Source organism: Somniosus microcephalus, chromosome 1, assembly GCF_052327205.1.
Source record: "Somniosus microcephalus isolate GS21.2 chromosome 1, FLI_Smic_1.0, whole genome shotgun sequence".
Lineage (NCBI taxonomy): Eukaryota > Metazoa > Chordata > Chondrichthyes > Squaliformes > Somniosidae > Somniosus > Somniosus microcephalus.
Genome location: NC_140987.1, coordinates 63,124,807 through 63,151,984, shown reverse-complemented (window position 1 = coordinate 63,151,984; position 27,178 = coordinate 63,124,807). Strand labels below are relative to the sequence as shown.

General features: G+C 42.9%; 1 protein-coding gene across 4 annotated transcripts in view; it reads left to right on the top strand.

Annotated features, from left to right (window-relative positions):
* Positions 1-27,178, top strand: part of aggf1 (angiogenic factor with G patch and FHA domains 1) — a 57,585-nt gene that overhangs the window by 8,179 nt on the left and 22,228 nt on the right. For all 4 annotated transcript variants that reach the window (XR_015077658.1, XM_085982550.1, XM_085982556.1 and 1 more), the window contains 5 exons: positions 7,298-7,503; positions 9,281-9,383; positions 9,734-10,101; positions 13,058-13,189; positions 15,368-15,544. Coding sequence is in view for 3 of the 4 variants with exons in the window: in XM_085982550.1 (XP_085838676.1) it covers positions 7,312-7,503; positions 9,281-9,383; positions 9,734-10,101; positions 13,058-13,189; positions 15,368-15,544 (972 nt within the window). In the remaining variant the exon portion in view is untranslated. The remainder of the gene's footprint in view (positions 1-7,297; positions 7,504-9,280; positions 9,384-9,733; positions 10,102-13,057; positions 13,190-15,367; positions 15,545-27,178) is intronic.

Below are 27,178 nucleotides of genomic sequence, written 5' to 3'. Positions count from 1 at the left end.
CATCTGTGGTGGGGAAATTATTGGAAAAAATTCTGAGGGACAAAATTAATCTCCACTTGGAGAGGCAAGGATTAATCGGGGATAGTCAGCATGGCTTTGTCAAGGGTAAATCATGTCTGACAAATCTGATCGAATTTTTCGAGGGGGTGACTAGTGGGGTGGATGAGGGAAATGCTGTGGATGTGGTTTACATGGACTTCAGTAAAGCTTTTGACAAAGTCCCGCATAGGAGACTGGTCAAGAAGGTAAGAGCCCATGGGATCCAGGGTGCCTTGGCGCGTTGGATCCTAAACTGGCTGAGTGGCAGGAGGCAGAGGGTGATGGTCGAAGGTTGCCTTTGTGACTGGAAGCCTGTGTCCAGTGGGGTACCTCAGGGATCGGTGCTGGGTCCCTTATTGTTTGTGATCTACATAAATGATTTGGATGAGAATGTAAAAGGTATGATCAGTAAGTTCGCAGATGACACGAAAATTGGTGGGGTGGTAAATTGCGAGGAGGAAAGCCTCCAGCTACAGGACGATATTAACGGGTTGGTCAGATGGGCGGAAAAGTGGCAAATGGAATTTAACCCTGAAAAGTGCGAGGTGATGCATTTTGGACGGACAAATAAGGCAAGGGCATACACAATGAGTGGTAGGACCCTAGGAAGTACAGAGGGTCAGAGGGACCTTGGTGTACATGTACATAGATCCCTGAAGGCAGCGGAGCAGGTAGATAAGGTGGTTAAAAAGACATATGGGATACTTGCCTTCATTAGCCGAGGCATAGAATATAAGAGCAGGGAGGTTATGATGGAGCTGTACAAAACGCTGGTGAGGCCACAGCTGGAGTACTGTGTGCAGTTCTGGTCGCCTCACTATAGGAAGGATGTGATTGCTTTGGAGAGGGTGCAGAGAAGATTCACCAGGATGTTACCTGGGATGGAGCGCCTCAGCTATGAAGAGAGGCTGGACAGGCTGGAGTTGTTTTCCTTGGAGCAGAGAAGGCTGAGGGGGGACCTGATTGAGGTGTACAAAATAATGAGGGGCATAGATAGGGTAGATAAAGAGGAACTTTTCCCCTTAGTGGGGGGGGTCAATAACAAGGGGGCATAGATTCAGGGTAAGGGGCAGGAGATTTAGAGGGGATTTGAGGAGGAACTTTTTCACCCAGAGGGTGGTTGGAATGTGGAACTCAATGCCTGAAAGGGTGGTGGAGGCAGGAACCCTCACAACATTCAAGAAGCATTTGGATGAGCACTTGAAATGCCATTGCATACAAGGCTATGGACCAAATGCTGGAAAATGGGATTAGACTGGACAGGGATGGATGGGCGGCGCAGACACGATGGGCCGAAGGGCCTCTTTCTGTGCTGTAAAACTCTATGACTCTAACCCTGGCCACAAGATCCAGGCGTCCCTGTTGCAATGCAACAGGTGCAGGAATCCCGGCCGCAAGATCCAGGTGTCCCTGTTGCAGGAACCCCGGCCACAAGATCCAGGCGTCCCTGTTGCTATGCAACAGGTACAGGAACCCCGGTTACAGGGCCACTGATATGAAGTAAAACTTACCTGAATCTACCCCTGAATTTTGCCAGTTAACAGAGATCTCCGGTTATTTAGGTGCCAGTAAATCAAGAGTTTCTTGTATTAATGACTTGTACTTGGGTGTACAGGGCGCAATTGCAAAATTTGCAGATGACACAAAACTTGGAAGTGTAGTGCATAGTGAGGAGGATAGTGCTAGACTTCAAGAAGACATAGACAGGCTGGTGAAATGGGCGGACATGTGGCAGATGAAATTTAACGCAGAAAATTGCAAAGTGATACATTTTGATAGGAAGAACAAGGAGAGGCAATATAAACTTCTGTGCTGTAACCATTCTATGATGTTTTATAAAGGTTTAGCATAACTTCCTTGCTTTTGTACTGTGTTCCTCTATTAATAAAGCCAAGGTGCTTTTTTAACAGCCTTCTCAACTTGTCCTGTCACCTTCAAAAATTTGTGTACACACAACCCCAAAAGCCTCTCTGTTCCTGCATCCCCATCATTGAAAATGAATGTAGTCTCAAGATTTAAGATAAATTCAACAGCTCTGGGATAAGGAGCACTGAGAATGCGATCTAGGGGTTTGTGAGCACTCAAGAGGGTGTCACTGGATCTGGAAATAAGGGAGCAGTAAAGGGAGGGGAGGCCCTGCAGTCCAACTGAACCGAGGAGAAGATTTTGGAGCATTGAGACACCAGATTCTGGAAGTATTTTGGTGTTGGGGGGGAAGCAGGGCCAAATGGCGTGGGGAGGGTCCCCCGAGAAAAGGGGACCCAAACTGCCATTGGCCCCTTTCAAACCATCAGGTCACAACTCCACACCCCATCATGTTCTCCCCCATCAGCCGCCTCCCTGACCCCTCCATAATTATGTTGCGTCTTTAGGTACCGCACCTTCCCCAATGTCAGCTAGTTTCTGGACATGTTTCTGCTTGAAAACATTCAGATGTAAATTTTCTGCTGGCCAACGAAGAGCTATCCAGCCTAATCCCACTTCCCAGCTCTTGGTCCGTAGCCCTGCAGGTTAGAGCATCCCAAGTGCACATCCAAGTACTTTTTAAATGTGGTTAGGGTTCCTGCCTCTACCACCCTTTCAGGCAGTGAGTTCCAGACCCCCCACAACCCTCTGGGTGAAGAAATTTCCCCTCAAATCCCCTCTAAACCTTCCACCAATTGCTTTGAATCTGTGCCCCCTGGTTTTTGACCCCTCTGCTAAGGGAAATAGGTCCTTTCTATCCACTTTATCTAGGCCCCTCATAATTTTATACACCTCAATAAGGTCTCCCCTCAGCCTCCTTTTCCAAGGAAAACAGACCCAGCCTATCCAGTCTTTCCTCATAGATAAGATTCTCTACTCCCGGCAACATCCTTGTAAATCTCCTCTGTACCCTCTCTAGTGCAATCTAGACTTTTCCAAATCATTTCCCATATGTACCATATTGAATGATCAGAAAATATAATGCAGATTAGTGAGTTTACCGGTTATACAGTACTGCCTTCATTAAACAAATTTCCACAAACACTAAAAAAAAACACCTCATAAAATACTAAATTCAATCTGCAGTTTCTTAACAGTCTTTTGGATAAAGCAAAGAAACTCAAATACTTACAAGATGACGATCAACACCCTTCTACCCTTCAACTCTTGTTGATACACACATTGCATACTGAGAAATTCAGCAAACTACACTCAGAATGCATAGGTGTGTTTGAAAGCTCTCCAAATGATGCAAGGTAAAAATAGACTGTTGAATCCTAAGCTTTTTTGAGCGGCTGAGGTCTTGAAGTAAAGAACTTAAATGAAGGTATTAAAGTGAGGAAATTAATCATGTTTCTGTGAAATGTGTATTTTTTTGTTTAAAACCTTATGAACATTGTACATTTTCAGTCCCTGAGAGAAAAAAGATGCAATTTTTTAAAGCATTTTGAGTGACTTAATTGCTTCATAAACAGTGACAGGCAACTGTTTACATAAGGAATTTCAATGTTAGAAGTTGACATAAAATGTAACAACAGAAAGTGAAGTTTGTTGACAAGATTATTAATTAAAAAAAAAAAAAATTACATTAGTCAATTACCCATGGCATTAGTCATGATAAGTCAGAGAATGTGGTCTAACTCTGCTGTCTTTTTGTTCTTACTCTGTCTCACCTCTTCAGCTTCTGTCTCTCTCTTGCTTTCCCCTCCTTTACTCATTTTGCTTCTGTCTGTCTCTCTCCCCCTTTCGGGTGGCATACTGTGATTCTGCAGGTATATTTGGGGTGGGGGGTTGCAGGGAAAATGTGGTCCTTAGTGGTTCCCTTCCCAACCCACCCCACCCCACCCCATCCCATCGCAACTCCTAAGTCTTCACCCTTCCACTAACTCCTCTTTCCTGCCACGGTAGTGTAGTGGTTATGTTACTGGACTAATAATCCAGACAGCATGAGTTCAAATTCCACCAAGACAGTTTTATAGAATAGAATGGTTACAGCACAGAAGGAGGCCATCGAGCCCATGCCGGCTCTCTGCAAGAGCATTCCAGCTAGTCCTACTCTCCCGCCCTTTCCCCGTAGCTTAGCATTTTTTTCTCCTTCAGGTACTTATCCAATTCCCTTTTGAAAGCCACGCTTGAGTCTGCCTCCACCACCCTTTCATGAAGTGCATAACCAGATCCTAACCACTCGCTGCGTAAAAAAGTTATTCCTCATGTCGCCTTTGGTTCTTGAGAATTTGAATTCAGTTTATAAAATCTGGAAATAAAAGGCTGATATCAGTAAAAGTGACCATGAAGCTGTCAGATTATTGTAAAAACCCAACTGTCCTTCAGGGAAGGAACCTTGCCATCGTTACCCATTCTGTCCTATATGTGACTCCATTCCCACACCAATGCGCTTGACTCTAACCGGCCCTCTGAAAGCTTAGCTAGCCATTCAATTATATCAACCACTAGAAAGAACAACACATTCAGCTCACAGACTGTAGTGGTTCAAGAAGAAGACCCATCATCTCAAGGCAACTAGGAATGGGCAATAAATGCTAGCCATGCCCACATCCATAGAATGAATTTAATAAAAATTCTCACTCCTATCACTATCCCTACCTTTACCCTTTTGAATTACCTACTCAACCATTGTATCCTCTCCTTCCCCTTACTCCACTGTCACTTATCTCAACTTTGAATCTTCCATCGACTCCCTCCACTCTTGCCTGCTGTAGGCCTCCTCAGCCTATTTTCCTTCCTCCCTATGTTTCCCTCAAAGAGGCTTTGTTTGCTTTCAATTTTTTTTTAAGAAATCATATTAGAATGAGAAAAGACACTGGGGAAATCTTCAATTTCCATCCCAAGCAAGACGGTTGGCAGTGCAGCCACCTGCCTGAACCAGTGTCAAGGCCTGAACCATTTTCAGGTTTGGACCATTCGAATGTAGCACGCAAGCTGTGATTGCCAAACAGGTGCTCCATTGCAGCTCGACGGTTGTGGGAGGACAGGAAATCAGCTGGCTCTTACACTGAGTTGGCCGGCAGGTCGGGCTTGGAGCGACAGGAAGCCAATTCCGGAGAGGGGGGCAAGCACTCCTGTTTTTTCAGGGCCCACTGGCTGTATGCTTGGCTCGGCTGGGAGCATTCTTGCCTTTGAATCAAAAAGTATTATGTTCAAGCCCCACTCCGGAGCTTGAGCGTGAAATTTAGGCAGATACTTCAGTGTGTTAGTGAGGAAGAGCTCCATGGTCAGCGGTCTTTCAGATAAAGTGTTAACCGAGGACCCAACTGCCTGTTCAGGTGGATGTAAAAGATCACACTGCACTATTTAAAGAAAAGCAGGGAGTTCTGGTTTCCCTGGCCAACCTTGTTCTCTCAACCAACACCACCTAAAACGGATTACCTGGTCGTTCATGTGACTTGGCCGTGCACAAATTGGGTTGATAAAGGTGCAATTGAAGGAGGTAAGGACAGTAGTGGAGGATAGGAGCTGGTTAATAGTAACAGGAATTGCTAAACTTAAAACAAAAAACCAAGGTCCATCTTGTTCACCTTCTACCATCCTGATAGTTGCATGATACAACGATAATGGAGTTGTTGACTAGTAATTGCAATAAATCTCTATTAATTAGTCTAGAAAAATCTCTTTCACAGACCCAGACATGCTGTGAGGAAAACCCAAGTAATGGAGAGCTTTGGGAACTACAGGTCCAAAGCCTGTTCCTCCCAAGCATGCTACACTTATGTCATGTCTCAAATGATGTTGGAAAGCATGGGGCAAAATAAGTTGGGTGAACAGGTGGGAGGGGATCAAAAAATCAACAGTGAGTTTCATGGACTTGGTAAATTTGATGTGCCTGGGAGAGATGGGGGAGAAACAGTGGAGCATGAGAGGAGGGCTCTGTTTGACAGAGGACAGGTGGAGTGGAGTGGAGTGGATCATGGGTGAAGGATCGGGAGAGGCAGCCTTGCGGGTGTCCTTTATTTTGGTTATGATGTTCTTCAGTTCCTGATATGTAGGCCCTGATTTAAATTCTGCCCCCGGCCTGGTGGAAACTGGGCGGGAGGTAGTCAAAATAAGGGCAGCAACTAACCCTTATAATCCCGCTGCCTTCCCGCCGTGTCCCAATGTTAAGCTCCACTTTTGAGAAGGTGAGTGGGACACCCGCAGGAAGGCAGCGAGGTCCTGCTCTAAATATGCGGATCGGCGCTGATCTGGAATTTTAGTTGGAGGTCTGAGTGGGGGTGCAGTGACGGCTTCCGCATCAGACCAAGTCTGTCGGGAAGTGGATCCTGGGCCAGAAAAGGCCCAGGCAGGTGTCTTTTTATTTGTCCTTGAGGGGCAAGGGGAGCTGAAGTGCCCCTCCGAGCATTGCAACAAAGCCTTGGGCCTCCCTTATCACTGGCTCACCCCCACCCCCCAATCGCTTCCAGAGCCCCACTACTTATTTGTCTGTCGGGTACTAATCCTGTGGGGCCCTGACTGCGGCCTCCTGTTGCCGAATTCCCACTCCTGCCCGCTGATCAGGAAGTGGATCTGGCTGTCTTTCTGCGGGTCACTGAGATAATTTATGGAAATGAAGTGCAGTCGTTATGATCAGCTGGACCCCCACATTCCGGGGTGCTCCACCCACTTGGAGGCTCGCGCGCCCCGTACCTACTCTCCCTGTAAAATCAGGGCCTTAATGTCTGGAGGAGGTGTAAAAGAGTAACTCTTGTTTCAATGTGTACCATTGGATAATTGGTCTATTAACCATTTATTTCATAATAAAAGTATCCATTCTCGTTTCCTTGTCAATGTGGAAAGTAATGAGCCTCCTTATATTCTGATGATGGAATTCCCCAAGAGAATGCGTCTGTACAGCTCTGCAGTCTCCACAAGCCTATGCTGTACAAAATTGGAAATTGATGGCAACTAATTTAGATAATCATAGAAAGTATCTGCCTTGAAGCTTAGAATTGCGATGCCTCCATGTACTTTTGAAATTACCCTTCAGTTTTTAAAGTGGTACCAATGATTTTTGCTGTGAAATCAAGTTATTTCTGACGGGTGCCTTCTGTACCAGCTTTCTAATTCAGAAATAGGTTCGCAGGAATGGTCGAACACCTACAGAGGGAATGTAGGAATTTTTCTGCACTGTGTTTTATGTACTAATGACCTATGTTTATTATATTTCTGATTCCATTTGAATTAAAATTTGACCATTGTAATTATTGTAAAACCGAGTGCTACCAGACGTAGTGTAGGAATTAAATCTCTGTCATGCTTTGCTATGATTAAAAGGATGCTCTGCTCTGATTTGGCGCAGGTTAGGGTTTTAAGATGGCAACAGCAGACGGGGATCTGCACTCAGATCCTGACTCTGAGCTTCATGATCTAAGGCAGAAGGTCAGAAATCTGCAGGAAGAGTTAACGTCCTGTAAAAGTCAGCTTCACGTGTTACAGAAAGAACTAAATCACACTCAGATCCTGTACAAAAGCACAGAGAGTTACAATAAAGACCTACGCAAGCAGGTAAGCTTAATATTGTCTGAAAAGAAATATACTACAAAACTTAAATTACTGATGCATGTTAACGAGATTAAAATTAGATGATATAAAATAAAATACAAATCTTAGAGTTTGAACAACACATGTCAAATTGTTTTATATCTGGAGCTGATCATATACTGTTAATTAGATAACATCATCATGTCATACTCTAATTGTCATTCATTTTGAATCTGATTATTCAATAATTAGCACTAAATTCCCACTTTGCTGTGTTATTTACATTGCTTAATTTAAATATTTGGATAATGCAATTTTTTAGTACAAACAAAATAACTGAATTATGACCAAACGATACTGTTTTTATAATATTAGAAGATCTCTTGTGGCATTGCTCACAGTGAGTCAGCTGCTTTATGCTGCGCAACAGTCAGATTTACAGTGGCTGAATAAGAGAAATTGCAAAGTATTATGTGAATGTTAGCGGTATTTTGGAGTTGAAATTATGTGATTATGTTCACATTTTAATTGTAAAAGCATTGCTTTGATCAATATATCTTTGTTTATCTATGTACTCAGTTTTATATCTGCCTTTTTAAAGTCCAGGATCCACAGGAAGATGGTAGGAACGATGTTCCAAGTGAGTTCCAAGGATGGGGGTGGCGAGGGGTTACATGGTTTGGTAGTATTGATATGGAATCTGGGAGCAGTGAGAAGGAGGTGATGGGTGTGTGGAGGGGTAAGGAAATGCAGCAATATTGGTAGGGTTCTTGAGTCTGGGAGTTATGGGAATGTAATTATTGGGACTATTGTGTTAGGAGTGTAGAATGTGGTCTTGGGGTGTGACAGCTGTGGGGTGGTATGCTGGCGAGGTGTTGGAGCATTAAGGAGAAGGGTTGCTGGCTGTCCGATTATTGGAATGTGGATTCCAGAGGATAGGAGCAGTGGGATTGTGGTCTGAGGTACTGCAGTCTGGTACCATTGGTGGAGGGAGTTGCAGGAGGCAGCAGCAATAGGGTTAGTTACATGTGCGGAAGTACTGGGAGGACGGTGCAATGATCTGGGACAATTGGAGGGGGAGGTCTCGGAGCCCATGAGGATTGAGGAGGTTGGGACACGATGCTATTGGGGAGGGCTGGAATGTGGTTGTGTTAAAGGCATGGTTAGGGTCTGGTTGAATTTTTGGGGAGAGGGGATAAAAGAAAATGAATTTATGTTACAGATCTTACTTTCAAAAAATCTTTTGGTGGACCGCAGTGGTCTTTTGTTCCTATGTACATTTATATCAAGAAAAGAGAGGCCGAGGGGTGATTCTTTAAATTATGAAGGGGTTTGATAGCGTAGACATGGAGAAGATGTTTCTACTTGTGGGGAACTCCAAAACTATGGGTCATATGATCGTCACTAATAAATCCAAGAAGGAATTCAGGTGAAACTTCTTTACCCAGAGAGTCATTAGAATTTGAACTTGCTACCTACCGCATGGAGTAGTTGAGATAAATGGCATAGATGCATTTAAGGGAAGCTAGATAAGTACATGAGGGAGAAAGGAATAGAAGGATTTACTGATAGAGTTAGATGAAGTAGGGGGGGAGGAGTCTCGTGTGGAGTCTAAACACCGGCATAGACCAGTTAAGCCCAATGGTCTGTATCTGTGCAGTAAATTCTATGTAATTCTATATCCTTTAAAAAAGCAATTAAATATTATATTACCAACTGGTATTTCTGATCATATGTGATTTAAAAAGTAGTTTTGTGATCTGCAGTATGCGAAGAAGTGAAACTTGTCCTATCTTTACAGGTTAAAGATCTTAGTGAAAACATCCATGAAAGAAAAAAGAAAGCAAACGACAGAGTTGATACGGCAGTTCAGACAGATCTTTGCATTACCCATCACCACAGAGGTAGATATTAATATTTGTCTGGGGAAAATAAAAACGTAACTAATAGCAGATTGCTGGGAGACAGTTTTTTAACTGCAGTCTTCCTGATTGTTTTATTGAGAAAAGGAATAAAGCTTATTCATGAACTGGTAATAATTCAATCTATTTATATAAATACTGGAGGTAATCCCCAAGATTAGTTAACAATTGCTTCTAGCGACTCCAGATATTTTTGCAATATTAGCACTTTTCTAAAATAAAATAGCATAACCTCTCTAGGGAAAGATATGATAAAGTGACTCACAATTAGTCTAGATATTGTAAAAATGATAAATTGCCTAAATGTCATTATTTGTCTGTCTGTTTCCTAGACTGTTATAATGAAGCTCAGGATTTTCATTGCCACTTGAACAGTGATCAGAATGGCAGGAGCGATGCGTCAGGGCTTGAAATTCAGGGAGCCTGTGGAAAAGTTCAGGATGCAATTCAGGCCTCTACTCAGTTTCAAACAGAAGCACAGACCGACAGCTACCAGTGCACAGAACAGGCTCAGACAGACAGCTACCAGGACACAGAACAGGCTCAGACAGACAGCTTTCAATACTCAGAACAGCTTCAGACAGACAGCTATCAATACACAGAAGAGGCCCAGACAGACAGCTATCAGTACACAGGGTATCCTGATAAACCAACACTACCAGATGGATCTGGAGACCATAACAGCACTGAAAATACAGAGGTAGATATCACCTGTTATAACTCCATCCAGAGTTAAGATTAAAGTATTGCTCCAAAATAACATTTCCAGATCTTTTTAGTTTCACTGTCTTACCAAAGTGTTGACACTTAACTGAAATAATATATAATCAGCAGTACAATAGTGAAGGTATTACGCCAAATGCACTGATGGAGCAGATTAAATACCTGTACAATGCTGTGTTTCTAGCTACTATAAATAAGAAGCTGTTAAAAATCAATCTTACTGTATATTTCAGCAAATCTACTATTTGGGGGTGAGGGGGCGAGGGGAGGCGGTGGAAGGAAGGAGGAAAGCTTTAAATTAAATACAAGAATAGAAAAACCTGGACGTCGTCTCCTCTAACTCTTTTGTTTTCACTGAAGCTGAGCTATTCTCACTATAATTTCATCCTGCCCACTGAAATCTAACTCCTAACCTACACTTAGGGTTTACAAAAATTAACCTGGATGTTGTAGAGTGTTCATACACAAACTATCGCCAATGATTCTCCACAGACTGAGTTACTGATGTCTGTTGGAGAGATGTTGAGTGAAGACTGGATGTTTCTTTTAGTCTATGTAACACTCTTGGCTCTGAATCAGAAGGCCATGGTTCAAGTACCACTCCAGAAACATGAGCACATAATCTAAGCTGACATATCTGGACTAGTACTGATAGAGTGCAACACTGTTGGAGATGCCGTCGTTTAGATGAGATGTTAATCCAACTCAGCTTTTTCAGGTGGACATAAAAAATCCCATAGCACTATTCAGAGAAGAGCAGGGGAGTTCGCCTGGTGTCCTGCTCAAACTTCCTCCCTCAACCAACAGATTGATTGCATGCATTCCTGCGCTGATGATGTGACCAGCAGATCTCTTCAGGTTTAGCAAAGTCACTTGATTCAAATATGCCCCTTACGTATTTTCCAACTGCTCAGGGAATCCTATGGTAGCAAAGTGAGTGGGGAATGAGGAGTGCAGCAGTTCAGAAAGGCCTTCTGTTCATTGTCCTGGAGGCTGACTGTTCTGGTACACTGTTGAGAAGATGCTGCCTGGAGCAGGTGGAACTGCTCCCCTTCAATGACTAGAGTTTGGATATGCTGCTGGAGGAGGTGCTTCAGAGGAAGGTGCCATCTTGAGGCTGGGCTGAGGCAAACCTTTCCACCCAAGCCAGTATGCAGAAAGCATAATAGGAGGTAGCCTCCCATGTCCATAGATCATAGGAGCAAATGCAAAAGAGGTCCTCTGGACTGAGAAAGTGTGCGGCTGACTAAAATGTGCCCACTTAAAGAAAAGGCATGTGTATGTACTACCTATCCACTACAGCATGGTGCTACATCCTGTCTGCACAGATCAAGCTGCATAATTCCATCACAGCCTCCTTCACAAAGGCAGGTCACCTAAGATATGACTAAGTAGGTGTGCCAGAGTCCAAAGCTAGTAGTTTCTGGGCTGAGTCTGAGGGGCGGTAGACACCTGTGCAAGTGCACCTGCCTTTCTGCCCTCTGTCTGAACTTCTCCTCCAAATCCATGACAGCAATTGGCATGACCGAAGGGATTTCAATGCTGAGCAGTTGTGTTAGAGCAAAGTTTGACAGCTGGTGGCAGAAACAATGCTGTGGCCGGAGATCTGTGCAAAAATTCAGTAGTAAACAGCAGAGAAATAAAACTAGCACAAAAGCAATAAAGCAGAAACAACTGTATGACACATCAATAAAGCAGTAAACCCCAACTTTCTTAAAAAAAAAAAGTCAGCCCCAGTTTTAAGAATGAACGCACCTAAGTGAACAGCAAGGAAGCTGCCAAGTGCCCACTTCAAATGAGCAAACAGCGCATTTAGAGTTTAAAGGTCAAATTGGATGAGAAGATCATTGTGGGATCTATTCAAGTTAATTACCATCAACTTTGGGCTTTAATGAGGCCTGCACATACTGTCCAAAAAATACCACCACCAGCACTTGGGCCTACCTGCCCCATTTTTTGTGGCACACAAGGGCTACTCCCTGAGTGCAATGTCGGAATTGTCTCTAGAGTACACCTGCACTAAATACAGTGTTTGAATTACTGGCATATTGCTACAGGGAAAATTCTTATCATTATGGCACAGTAATAATGGAACCATCCATATAGTTTTTAAGCAAATACTTCCACATGTACACCCTGTATCACAGATGTCACTACAGGTATAATATACTATAACAATTACTGGTACTGAAAATGGTTTCCTCTCCTCGGGTATGGGCTCCCCTCCATTTCAAAACAGCTACCATCACTCCCTTTTCAAAACTCTGCTACCCGTATCTTATCCTGCAAAGGTCCCACTCACCCATCACCCTTGTCCTCCCTGATCTATATTGACTCCTAGCCCCCCTCACATTTAAAATTCTCATCCTTGTGTTTAAATCCTTTCATGGCTTCGCCCCTTCCTATCTTCTGCAGCGCTACGCCCCCCGTCCCTGAACTCTCCACTCTTTGGCCCACATTGGTGGCTGTGCCTTCAGCAGCCTAGGCCCCACGCTTTGGAATTCTCCTCTTAAACCCCTGTGCTTCTCCACCTTCCTCTTCTCAAAAACCACCTCTTTGGCCAGGGTTTGACTCATCCCTCCTAACATTTCCTTCTTTGGCAGGTGGTGGTTGTAATAGTGATGTGACTGTTTGTACTTTGCCCAGAATTAAATCCTGATCCATTGCTGATGCAGTTAAGATAAAATTCAGAAGTTCACCAAGCTTAGAGATCCAAAAGCTAAAATACTTCAGTACATTCATTTAATTGATCTAAAACAATTTTACAAAAGCAAAATACTGCAGATGCTGAAAATCTGAAATAAAAAGAGAAAATGCTTGAAATACTCAGCAGGCCAGGCAGCATCTGTGGAGAGAGAAACAGAGTTAATGTTTCAGGTCGATGACCCTTCGTCCGAACAATTTTATAAAACAATTTTATCTTCCCTTTCAAGGACTCCGAGAGTACATCACTGGCAGACAGTTTGCGTGCTACTGCAGAAGCTGCAATGTCACAGACGGGCTTCACCTATGATGAAAGCAGTGGGATGTATTATGATTACAGTACTGGCTTCTACTATGACTCGGTAACTTGCATTGCTGCGTCCTGTCCTTAAATGTGCTCTTTATTTCATTATTGAATTCACTTTCAATTTTTAATAAACCAATTTTTGATGTTTTTAAAATAACTAAACAATTAATGGACCTGGTTTTCTAATAAAGAGATATTGAATTAAAAAGTGCAGGGATGTTGATGAATCTGTACCAGACATTGGTTAGACACAGTTTGAGTAATGTGGGCAATTTTGGGCACCTTGTTATAAAAAAGCATATTGGAACCATAGGAAAGATACAATTTAGATTTGTAGGATGATAAGGGGATGAGAAGTTTTAGTTATAATGAGGTACTTGACAAATTAAAGTTGCGTTCACTGCAACAAAGAAAGTTAAGAGAGGGATCGAATAGAACTGTTCAACATTTTGAGAGAGTTTGAAAGGGTCAGTCGTGAAAGATTATTTCCACTCTGACGAGTTTGGGAAATTAGAAGCAAATGGGGCGGTGGGGGTAGATTAGAAGATATTTTTATGCAAAGGGTTATTAGAATATGGAATGCATTATTATAAGTGGCTATTGAAGCTGAGTCAATCACAGCTGTTAAGATAAGATTAGAGAAACTCTTCTAGAACAAAAATATTGAAAGGGATAGTGAAAGAGCAGGAAATGAAATTGGAATTGAATAGACAGCTCTGGTATGGAGCTGTCACAGGCACGATGAACCAAATAGTCTGTTTCTGTGCTGAACTTACTATGATTTTAATTTTATGAGGGTGCATACACTTATTTTTAAATTAAATATACCTTAACTTCTGTGAAGATAGTTTTATATCTGCATATTTTTATACTTGTTAGATTTTATAAATTGGGATTCACTCGCTGAATCCAGCTAGCCTTTGAGTCAATTTAATCCACATGCAAAGTAGGTGGCCTTGCAAAATTAGAGTTTGATTCTTATATAAATTTTATATAGAATCATACAGCACAAAAGGAGCCCATTCGGCCCATCGTGCCTGTGCCGCCTCTCTGAAAGAGCTGTCCAATTAGTCCCACTCCCCTGCATTCCAGATCAGAACAACTCGCTGAGTAAAAACAGTTCTCCTCATCTCCCCATCGCATTTTTGGCAATTATTTTAAATCTGTGTCCTCTGGTTACCAACCTTCCTGCCAGTGGAAACAGTTTCTCCCTATCTACTCTCGCAACCCCTCATAATTTTGAACACCTTTATTAAATGTAGCAGATTGCTGTAATTTCACAATACCATTTGTAATTCCAAATTCAGACACATTGGTCATTTAAAAAAAAAAAATACAACGGTAATGCTGAAAATGATTTAGTAATGCATTGTTGGGCTACTCTGATAGCTCAGTCAGTTTCCCTAGCAAGTAGCTGAGCCAGATAGACCAGAAAGGCCCCAGGATCGAGGGGCAATTTGACCCATAGTCTGTGTTAAGTAAGCTGATATCAATTAGGGCAGAGGCACTACAGTTGGGATCAGCACCCTGGATTACAGAGGGAAAAATTGGCCAGAGTCCTGATCCTGACTGTTATCCAGCAAGCACTGTTGGAAGTACATGTGTCTGAATGTCAGGTGAGAACAGAAGCAGGCTGGGCTGCGATGCCCCACGTTCTTAATAGCCTGCTCACACAATGTGAAAGCTCACAAATGAATGATGGCCGCCATGAAACTGTACCCAGCAATGCGTCAGCACTTTCAGGAGAGCTAGGGTGAGGATAAAAAGTAAATAAAAAAGGATGTATTGTTAAATTGATGTGACTTTTTTAAACATTCCCTTTATTTCATTTTTTTTCTCTCTTACTACCTCTGGCCCCTTTTCCAACCAGAAAGAACAAATGGGCCATCTGCTCTCTGCCAATCCCACTGGAGATGTGCAGGTATGGCTGGAGTTTACACACCCACTGTTCTCCATCTATGGAGAAGGAGCTTGTCTCTGCTTGATCATTTTCCTCCCCACTCTTACCAAAATTCCCCATTTGGGATCACGAGCTTCTGGATGTGCACTTCTGGACATAGACTTGCCTATTCTCACTCGATGGTGAAGCACAATAACACATCAATATGTTATACCAAGCTGCCCTCGCAATTTTCTAACCTAGTCTAGTGTGCATTTATATACAATCTAAAAAGCTGTATCATACATCAATTTAAGAAGACTTTGTAACCAAACATTTGCTTTCATTTTTAAGACAAACCAACTCTACTATGACCCAAACACTGGGATTTACTATTATTATGATGCTGCGAGTGGCCTGTACCAGTTTCATTCTCGAGTGGATCTACTAACATATCACACAACAGATACGGAGAAGAAGGTTAAGAAAAAACGAAAAGGAGCGGAAAAGCTTGGGTCAAAGGAAGAGAAGGTATGTTACATTTAGTTATCCTTACTGCAGCTGAAATTAAATTTAAAGTGTGATTCAACCTGCACATAAAACACAGTATAGTCCTTTTGGAAAGAGGGGAGAGAAAGAAACTGTAAGATGTTGTCCTTTTTAAGAGTTCAAATTCACCAGTCTCAAGATCCAGGCGGTTTCCCGTACGCTTTATTAGTAGCCTCAATCTGCTATCTGCCCTTCAGTGTTTATCCCCCTCATCAGTAGAAATGTCTCACACACAAAATGTTAATAGTTTTTAATATTTTCTGAAAAGTTTTTTAATTGAATCCTTGGGTTTAACAAATAGTCACATTAGCAAGATTTTGAGAGATTTTATCTGTTTTTGACATTTTTCACACGTCAGCATCCAATTGCTCAGAAGAATTGGAATTTCAATCGTAAGATTCCATTTGAATCTCAACTTTGCTGAAATATTTCCAGAGAATTGTCACAAGGTTTTCGATGGTCCAGCTATGGGAATACCTTGTGCAGGATTGTACTCTGCTGACCTTCACCAAGGAACAGTGCCACTAAGTGGTCTTTAGGTAAATTATGAGCATGTGCTAGACAAACAGTAGATACTAGGAACTCCTCACAAGCAGCATGGTGAGCAATTTGGCTCACGATAAAATGTGTAAGTGCATTGCCATTATCTTCTTGAACACAGCATGTATGCAAACCAGACTCCCTCGAATGGTTGCACCAGTCAAAAATGCAACTGCTTTCCTCTCTACAACCCATTCATGGTAGGCACCAAACCCTGAATATAAGAGCCATGTCCTTATATATGGACTCCAGCTAATGCCTTCCAGCAGCTGTCATTCCAAACTTCAGCATTTCCCTGTCAGCTATATGTCAGATCTGCCTTTAGTGTGGTGCAAGAACCTAAAAAGGGAAGCGTATAACGTGCCAGCCACCTTGAAAGCTAGATCTTCAAGTGCAATTCATTGTATCAGGTTTACTCAACACCAACTGCTTAATTCAGAAGTCACACAACACCAGGTTATAGTCCAACAGCTTTATTTGAAATCACAAGCTTTCGGAGCCTCAACTGGGATCTTGGGTTCATGTCACGCTACATGTAACCCCACCTGATGTAGAGTCATCCAGACTCGAGTCGTCGTTGGCTTGTTCTCTCTACACAGATGTGGCCGGACCTGCTGTGATTTCCAGCAAAAACATTTTTTTTTTTTTATAAATTGTTTTTTGTTTTTCATACAGACCCCAGCATCTGCAACATTCGACCCCTTGTGACCCCACCTCATTGTTCTTTGATGTAATGTTTTCCTGACTGACCTGTTTGGACACCATTCACACCTTTGATTGCTGTGATTATCTCTCTGCCGAGGTGTGATAAAGGGCAGTTAGAAACATTACCTGTAATCATCTGGCAGTGTTCTCTGACTATATATGCTGTGCCTATATGCATCTCTTCACTTCACCTGACGAAGGAGCAGCGCTCCGAAAGCTTGTGATTTCAAATAAAGCTGTTGGACTATAACCTGGTGTGTGTGACTTCTCACATTTGTCCACCCCAGTCCAACTCCGGCATCTCCACATCATGCTTAATTCAGGTCTTCATGTGAGGTGTTTTGGCAAAGAGACAAGCCTGCTGTGAGGCTGACTACTCTTCCAGAATACTGAGTGGCAGGATGATGTGAACAGGAGCTCTCGCTCTCTGTAACCATCGCCCGTTTTTGCAACAAATCCATCTCACAGCTTGGACCTAGATCTCACACATCGGCTGAAAGAAGCCCCTCCAGTACATGCCTAGGAATTCTGAACAGTGAAAGAGAACTGTTGGGACTCACGCTTTCTACGGCACAAGTTTATAATTTCACAGAATCACAGAAACCCCACAGTGCAGATAGAGGCCATTTCGGCCCATCGAGCCTGCATTTGTATCTGAAGGAAAAATAAGCAAAGCACCCAAGTACTAATATGAATCAACAGTTTTGCAATCACCATCTTTGAAACCCTATTTTAAGTCATGCCAAACCATAATGCCACACTTGGAGGCACCTATTACTTTGTCCCACTGGTTAACCGATTGTTTAGGATGGTGAGTAGAGCACTCCACATGCCTGAACAACTCTGCCAGCAACACCATCGACACAACATCATCTGCGAAAGGCGCACACAGTTTTTTCAGAAATGCATGGAACCGGCAGTCCTAGACCACTCTTATGATGAAACTTAACACATTGGTGATGAAAGCACTGAATAGGATGAGTGACAGTGGGCATTGCTTCTCTCCTCTTTCAAGAGAAATGGATTTACTAAGTCTCCCATCTTCCCTTATACACATGTTTAAGCTGGAGTACACATCCTGGATAAATCCAAGAGTCGGACACACATTCCATAGTTTCCAGCTTCTTCATCAGAGTTGCACGAAACACTGGATCGAAAGCATTATAAAAATTGATGAAACCAATGTCAGTGCATTCCCCCTGAGCTTTATGATCTGTTATTTTGCATAAAGCCATAAGCTGCCCTACTCATTCCTAATGCAAGAGAAAGCAAGCCTGTTCCTTTCTGATTGTGCTGCAAGTCTTCACAGCATTTAATGTACCTGCCGTAACAATCTGAAGAGCCAGATTAAAGTCAATGATATCAACAAGATTCCTCGTTAGTTTTCCTTCCCAGTAGATCTGCTTCCTTTGTATATAGAAACAATAACAGTGCTCTGAAACTCCATGTGCCTCAGACAGCTTTTCCCCAGCCAGCAAAGGACAGTTCTGAGGCATTGGTGGTTCTTGTCACAGATTTTTCAAATCCATTATTATTTTCCTTCATTCTCTGTCTCTCCCCTCCAGTCTAGAGCAAGTCTTAGGGATTGAGCATGAATATGGTCCACACTTGCCACCCTACCAATACCTAGATGGCACAATGTGTGCTCCATTTTCTTCCATTGACATGATTCATTAAAGCTGCCTATCTGTCCAACATTCTCTGCTGGCTTTTCCAATCTCCATGCAGATGTGTCAAATGAAACATAGAAACATAGAAGATAGGAGCAGGAGTAGGCCATTCGGCTCTTCGAACCTGCTCCGCCATTCAATGAGATCATGGATGATCATCCAAATTCAGTACCCTGTCCCTGCCTTCTCCCCATATCCCTTGATCCCTTTAGCCTCAAGAAATATATCCAACTCTTTCTTCAATATATTTAATGAACTGGCCTCCACCGCCCTCTGTGGCAGAGAATTCCACAGGTTCACCACTCTCTGGGTGAAGAAATTCCTCCTCATTTCAGTCCTAAATGGCTTACCCCTTATCCTTAGACTATGACCCCTGGTTCTGGACTCCCCGGCCATCCGAAACATCCTTCCTGCATCTAGTCTGTCCAGACCTGACAGAATTTTATAGGTTTTGATGAGATCCCCTCTCAATCTTCTAAACTCCAGTGAGTATAAGCCCAATTGACACAATCTCTCCTCATACGTCATTCCTGCCATCCCAATATCAGCCTGGTGAATCTTCGCTGCACTCCTTCCATGGCAAGAACGTCCTTCCTCAGGTAAGGTGACCAAAACTGCACACAATACTCAAGGTGTGGTCTCACCAAGGCCCTGTACAACTGCAGCAAGACATCCTTGTTCCTGTACTCGAACCCTCTTGCTACGAAGGCCAACATACCATTTGCCTTCTTAACCGCCTGCTGCACCTGCATGCTTACCTTCAGCGACTGGTGCACAATAACACCCAGGTCTCTTTGCACTTCCCCTTCTCTCAATCTATTGCCATTCAAATAATAATCTGCCTTCCTGTTTTTGCCACCAAAGTGGATAACCTCACATTTATCCACATTATAGTGCATTTGCCATGTTTCTGCCCAATCACCCAACCTGTCCAAATCGTACTGGTGTTTCACGACATCCTCCTCACAGCTTACCCTCCCACCCAGCTTTGTGTCATCTGCAAATTTGGAGATATTACATCCAATTCCCTCGTCCAGATCATTAATATATATTGTGAACAGCTGGGGTCCTAGGACCGATCCTTGCGGTACCCCACTAGTCACTGCCTGCCACTTGGAAAACGACCCGTTTATTCCAACTCTTTGCTTTCTGTCCACCAACCAGTTCTCTATCCAAGTCAATACCTTGCCCCCAATCCCATGTGCCTTAATTTTGCACGCTAATCTCTTATGTGGGACCTTATCGAAAGCCTTCTGAAAGTCCAAATACACCACATCCACTGGTTCTCCCTTATCTATTTTACCAGTTACATCCTCAAAAAATTCCAGTAGATTAGTCAAGCATGATTTACCTTTTGTAAATCTATGTTGACTTTGTCCGATCCTGTCACTGCTTTCCAAGTGCTCTGCTATTACATCTTTTATAATGGACTCTAGCATTTTCCCCACTACCGATGTCAGGCTTACCGGTCTATAATTCCCCGCTTTTTCTCTACCACCTTTTTTGAATAGTGGGGTAACATTAGCTACCCTCCAATCCATGGGTACCGTTCCAGAGTCTATCGAGTTCTGGAAGATGACCAGCAATGCATCTACTAGCTCTAGGGCCATTTCCTTAAGTACCCTGGGATGTAGACCATCAGGCCCTAGGGATTTATCAGCCTTCAGTCCCATCAATTTTCCTAACACCATTTCCCTACAAATACTGATTTCTTTCAGTTCCTCCCTTTCATCAGACCCTATGTTCGCCAGCATCTCTGGGAGGTTATTTGTGTCCTCCTTTGTGAAGACAGAACCAAAGTATGTATTTAGTTGGTCTGCCATTTCCTTGTTTCCCATTATAAATTCCCCTGATTCTGACTGTGAAGGGACCCACGCTTGACTTCACCAAACTTTTTCTCTTCACATATCTATAAAAGCTTTTACAGTCAGTTTTTATGTTCCCTGCTAGCTTACTCTCATATTCTATTTTCCCTTTCTTAATTAATCCCTTTGTCCTCCTTTGTTGACTCCTAAACTGCACCCAATCCTCAGGATTATTGCTTTTTCTAGCCAATTTATATGTCCTCTCCTTGGAGCTTATGCTATCCCTTATTTCCCTTGTTAGCCACGGTTGAGTCACCTTTTTTGTTTTATTTTTATGGGATGAACAATTTCTGTAGCTCATCCATTCGGTCTTTGAATGTTTGCCATTGCCTATCCACCGTCAACCCTTTGAGTGCCATTCCCCAATCAATCCTACCCAACTCGCTCCTCAGACCATCGTAGTCTCCTTTATTTAAATTGAGGACCCTTGTCTCTGAGTCAACTACTTCATTCTCCATCTTAATGAAGAATTTGATCATATTATGATCGCTCCGACCCAAGGGGCCTCGTACAACAAGATTGCTAATTAATCCTTTCTCGTTACATAATACCCAGTCTAAGATGGCCTGATTTCTGGTTGGTTCCTCGACATATTGGTCCAGGAAACCATCCCGTAAACACTCCAGGAATTCCTCCTCCACAGTATTATTACTAATTTGGTTGGCCCAATCTATATGTAGATTAAAGTCACCCATGATGACTGCTGTGCCCTTATTGCACGCTTCTTTAATTTCCCTTTTAATGCCATCCCCAACCTCCGCCTTACTGTTTGGAGGTCTATATACCACTCCCACTAATGTTTTTTTCCCCTTAGTATTTCTCAATTCTACCCATACAGATTCCACATCATCAGAGCTAATATCCTTCATTACAGTTGTATTAATTCCTTCTTTAACCAGTAATGCTACCCCACCTCCCTTTCCTTTTTGCCTATCTTTCCTGAATATCGAATACCCCTGGATGTTGAGTTCCCAGTCTTGGCCATCCTTGAGCCACGTTTCCGTAATCCCAACCAAATCATATTCGTTTACCTCTATTTGCGCAGCCAATTCATCCACCTTATTACAAATGCTCCTCGTATTAAGACACAAAGCCTTCAGGCTTGTTTTTTTAACGCTCTTAGACCTATTAGAATTATTATTTACTGTGGCCACGTTTGATTTAAGCCGTTGATTTCTCTGACTGCCACTTTTGTTTTTCTCCTTCCTATCTTTTGCTTTTATCCCTGTTTTCCTTTCCTCTGTCTCCCTGCTCAGGTTCCCAACCCCCTGCCATTTTAGTTTAAACCCCCCCAAACAGTGCTAGCAAACCTCCCCGCAAGGATATTTGTCCCGCTCTGGTTCAGGTGCAACCCGTCCGACTTGTAGAAGTCCCACCTTCCCCAGAAGCAGGCCCAGTGATCCAGGAAACTAAAGCCCTCCCTCCTGCACCAACTCTTTAGCCACACATTCATCTGCTCTATCCTCCTATTCCTATACTCACTAGCACGTGGCACCGGGAGTAATCCAGAGCTTACAACGTTTGAGATCCTACTCTTTAATCTGCTACCTAGCTCCCTAAATTCTTGCTGCAGGACCTCATCCCTCTTCCTACCTATGTCGTTGGTCCCAATGTGAACCATGACCTCTGACTGTTCACCCTCCCCCTTCAGAATGCCCTGCAGCTGTTCAGTGACATCCTTGACCCTGGCACCAGGGAGGCAACAAACCATCCTGGAGTCACGTCTACGGCCACAGAAACGCCTATCTGTTCCCCCTTACGATAGAATCCCCTACCACTATTGCTCTCCCACTCTTTTTCCTCCCTTCCTGAGCAGCAGAAGCACCCCTGGTGCTAGGAAGTTGGTTGCTGCTGCCTTCTCCTGGTGAGTCATCCCCCTCAACAGTATCGAAATTGGCATACCTGTTTGAAAGGGGGATGGCCACAGGGGTCCCCTGCACTACCTGCCTGCTTCTATTGCTCCGCCTGGTGGTCACCCATTTCCCTTCTGCCTGTGCAGCCCTACCCTGCGGCGTGACCAACTCATCAAACGTGTAATCCACGACCCTCTCAGCATCGTGAATGCTCCACAACCCATCCATCCGCAGCTCCAGCGCCTCAATACGGCCCGTTAGTAGCTGCAGTTGGATGCATTTCTGGCACACGTGGTCGTCAGGGACACTGGCAGCGTCCCTGAATTCCCACATAGAGCAAGAGGAGCATAACACGGGGCTGGGCTCTCCTGGCATGACTTACCCCTTTAATTAATTTAAATTAATTCAATAGCACCAGTTAAAGATATACTCTAGGGTGCTTATTTACCAACTGTCCCCACTACACCACAGAGACTCAAGAAAATATAAACTGCAGAATTTAAGCTTGTAATGAAAAGGAGAAAGAAATACTCACCAACCAATCGCTTACAACTCATAATAATGCTATTTCCAGACCCGACGATATAGTGCAGAATACAATAGTGTTCCAAGTGAGAACATAATTGGGTGAGCTACAGCAGTGTCTCCTGTTGCATAATCAACCGTCACCATCAAGTATAATCACCCTTCATACCTCAATTTGAACAAAGTTACAGTTCCATTTTACAGAATGATTATTTGAACTTTACGACCTTATGGCCAGCAGGAACTTGTAAAACTATATTTCAGTTCGTCACACATCAGTCTTGAGATGCCACTTTGATGGGACAATATTTTGCCATTAGTCATAGTGGGTAAAAGAGCAGACAATGGTTTATGTACATGATTTATGTGCATGCCACATAAAATTATTAATATTAAACAGAAGTTTGAATGGCAATGACCATTCACCTTTTTCAGTTTTTAAGGGTCTTATTTTTGGGCGCATTTCTACTTTATTCCATAATTTTATCCCATTTTCTTGGTTTGCCTGGTATGGCATCTTTGCAGGTAAGGGCAGGTTCACAACCTCCTTCCAGGCCACCACCAGTGCTTATGTAGCCAGGGGCCAGGACCTGCCCAGATGTGACTTGTCCCTTCAATCTTTTTCAATTTAGTTGGACTAGGACCCGTGTTGTCGCTGTTCTGTGGCAATGAGCATTAATACACTAATGCGCTGCCAAGACCTTTGATTTTTCAATATCCAACTGTTCATTAGATTCTGTTCCTCCTGTTCCCAGGTGCTGCAAATGACAGAATCAATGGCTAACTTGAAGATTTCTTCTTTGGGATGGTCAGAATCAGCAACAGGTAGATTAATTACAAAAAAAGTAGATTTCTGCTGCAAACACCTGTCCTACAGTGGGAAATGATGGGACCAAGCCATTAATTATACATGTTGAACATGACCCAAATATATTGAACCCATAATATTACAATACTTAATCAACAGAGATGTCTTGCAGTATCTAATGCTATCTTTGAGGCACAGACCTCCCTGTGCGTTCTTGTTCCATTAATTATTGATTGTTTGCTGCCCTTTATCTAATTAATTCATGCAAATAACATGGCCTCATGAAATGACGATGTTTTGTGGCAAAGATAGAGAATTATTAAAGACCCCTCCAGGCCAAAATTTGGAGCCCTCACTGAGTTATTTAAGAAAATGGACTATAAATCATTTGAAGCTCAATGGGCCTTAAAAATGAGTATTTGTTGTTCAAATCTCACTTTACGGAGGAGGAGGAGGAGGAGAATCTAAGTGAATATTACCTTGCACAATGGAGTTTCAGTTGTGGGGAAGGGGGTTAGCAATATTTATTTGGTACTTAAAGGAAGTGGCCCTAGAAATAGTAGATGCATTGCTGATCATCTTCCAACATTCGATGGAATCTGGAACAGTACCCATGGATTGGAGGGTAGCTAATGTTACCGCACTATTCAAAAAAGGTGGTAGAGAGAAAACGGGGAATTATAGACCGGTAAGCCTGACATCGGTAGTGAGGAAAATGCTAGAGTCCATTTTAAAAGATGTAATAGCAGAGCACTTGGAAAACAGTGACAGGATCGGACAAAGTCAACATGGATTTACAAAAGATAAATCGTGCTTGACTAATCTACTGGAATTTTTTGAGGATGTAACTAGTAAAATAGATAAGGGAGAACCAGTGGATGTGGTGTATTTGGACTTTCAGAAGGCTTTTGATAAGGTCCCACATAAGAGATTAGCATGTAAAGTTAAGGCACATGGGATTGGGGGCAAGGTATTGACTTGGATAGAGAACTGGTTGGCAGATAGAAAGCAAAGAGTTGGAATAAACGGGTCTTTTTCCGAGTGGCAAGCAGTGACTAGTGGGGTACCACAGGGATCGGTCCTTGGACCCCAGCTGTTCACAATATATATTAATGATCTAGACAAGGGAACTAGATGTAATATCTCCAAATTTGCAGATGACACAAAGCTGGGTGGACATGTGTGCTGTGAGGAGGATGCCAAGAAACTACAGGATGATTTGGACAGGTTGGGTGATTGGGCAGAAGCATGGCAGATGCAATATAACGTGGATAAATGTGAGGCTATCCACTTTAGTGTCAAAAACAGGAAGGCAGATTATTATCTGAATGGCAATAGATTGGGAGAAGGGGAAGTGCAACGAGACCTGGGTGTCCTTGTACACCAGTCGCTGAAGATAAGCATGCAGGTGCAGCAGGCGGTTAAGAAGGCAAATGGTATGTTGGCCTTCATAGCGAGAGGGTTTGAGTACAGGAACAAGGATGTCTTGCTACAGTTGTACAGGGCCTTGGTGAGACCACATCTTGAGTATTGTGTGCAGTTTTGGTCGCCCTATCTGAGGAAAGAGTTCAGCGAAGATTCACCAGGGATGGCAGGAATGACGTATGAGGAGAGATTGGGTCGATTGGGCTTGTACTCGCTGGAGTTTAGAAGAATGCGAGGGGATCTCATTGAAACTTATAAAATTCTGGCAGGACTGGACAGACTAGATGCAGAGAGGATGTTCCTGATGGTCGGGGAATCCAGAACCAGGGGTCACAGTCTAAAGATAAGGGGTAGGCCTTTTAGGACAGAAATGAGGAGGAATTTCTTCACCCAGAGAGTGGTGAACCTGTGGAATTCTCTACCACAGAAGGCAGTAGAGGCCAATTCATTAAATATATTAAAGAAGGAGTTAGATATATTTCTTAAGGCTAAAGGGATCAAGGGGTATGGGGAGAAAGCAGGGACCGGGTACTGAACTTGGATGATCAGCCATGATCGCATTGAATGGCGGAGCAGGCTCGAGGGGCCGAATGGCCTACTCCTGCTCCTATCTTCTATGTGTTTCTATGTAACAGATCTTTCACAGAAGAGAAGCTGCAAAGGAGGAAAACCACCCTGAGCTCAAAACAATGCAGAGTGATTCGGACCTGCTGAGTGTTTCCAGCATTTTCTGTTTTATTTCAGATTTCTAACATCCGCAGTATTTTGCTTTAGTTCTGTTCGATGTTGTCTGTTAAATAATTTACATGATGGTACTGATTCATCACTGAAGGAACTGGAGGAATTATGCTAACAAGGGGGGAAAGCATTTATTCGAGTCAGGCCAGACTAGTACCTTCCTCTGCATCCTTTCATTCTCGCATCAACCGTCATTCTTTGTGTTGTGGGTCCTGCTCCAGCTTATACTATATACAATTATTAAGAAGTTGGTTAGCCGTGCTACCCTTGTTTAAAATTGGATATCAGTGGGTTGCCAAGATTTATAAAGATCAGATCAAGTCATCATGTGGTATCCCTTAATTTTGTTTTAATTAAAAGCAAAAATCTGCTCAAATTATATATTTAAATTTTTTAAAGTTGTCGGTCACTTTCTATTAGATCCTTTAATTGCCATTGTATCACAGACTGGGGCTAACACTAATGCTCTCTTGTGATCAACACTAGTCCTGACCCCTCAAACTGCACAAACAGCCTAAACAGATCTGTATTACAAATCAGATTGCTTTTTAATTTTAAATAAATCAGAATGAAAGTGAGATCTAGACAGAACATCTGTGTATAGAAACAGAGAATGCTGAAACTGCACAGCAAGTCAGGCCATGTCATAAATAAAGATAGGTTAACATTTCAGCAGGACATATTTGTGCATTATTGTTTGTCTGGGCATATTGATGGAAAATGCCACATCATTTTCTTGTTGGTTTATTTTCATTAATTCACTGCACCCTGATATTTAACCATCTGCTTTTCCTTCCACATACAGAACAAAAGCTCACTGTTCTTCAGAATAGTTCTAAAAATAGTCAAGCATATGGATGGGATCATATAATGAGAGTTAATTTGCTGATGTAGCTTAAGTAATCCATGAAGTAACAGCCCAAGCTTTACGACTAATAAAAGAGGCATCAGCAGTACCTGTTACTAATCAGATTATTTTTTAAAGAAACTAGTTAATCCAAAAATTGGCAGTAAAGCTCTTCGAACATCACTAATTTTTTTTTCATAAGTCATAGAGTCATAACGGCACAGAAGGAGGCCATTCGGCCCATTGAGTCCGTGCTAGCTCTCTGTAGAGTCAGTCCCATTCCCCCGCTCTATCCCCGTAGTCCTGCAAGTATAGTTCCCTCAAGTGCCTATCCAGTCTCCCCTTGAAAACATTGAGTGTCTCCGCTTCCACCACTTCCATCGGCAGCGAATTCCAGGTCCTCACCACTCGCTGCGTAAAAAAGTTTTCCCTCACGTCCCCCCTGTATCTCTTGCCCAAAACCTTAAATCTGTGTCCCCTAGTCCTTATAGCATCAACTAGTGGGAACAGCCTTTCCTCGTCTAGCCTATCCAAACCCGTCATAATCTTGTACACCTCTATCAAATCACCCCTCAACCTCCTTTGCTCTAATGAAAACAAATTCAGCTTCTCCAACCTGTCCTTGTAGCTAAGATCCCCC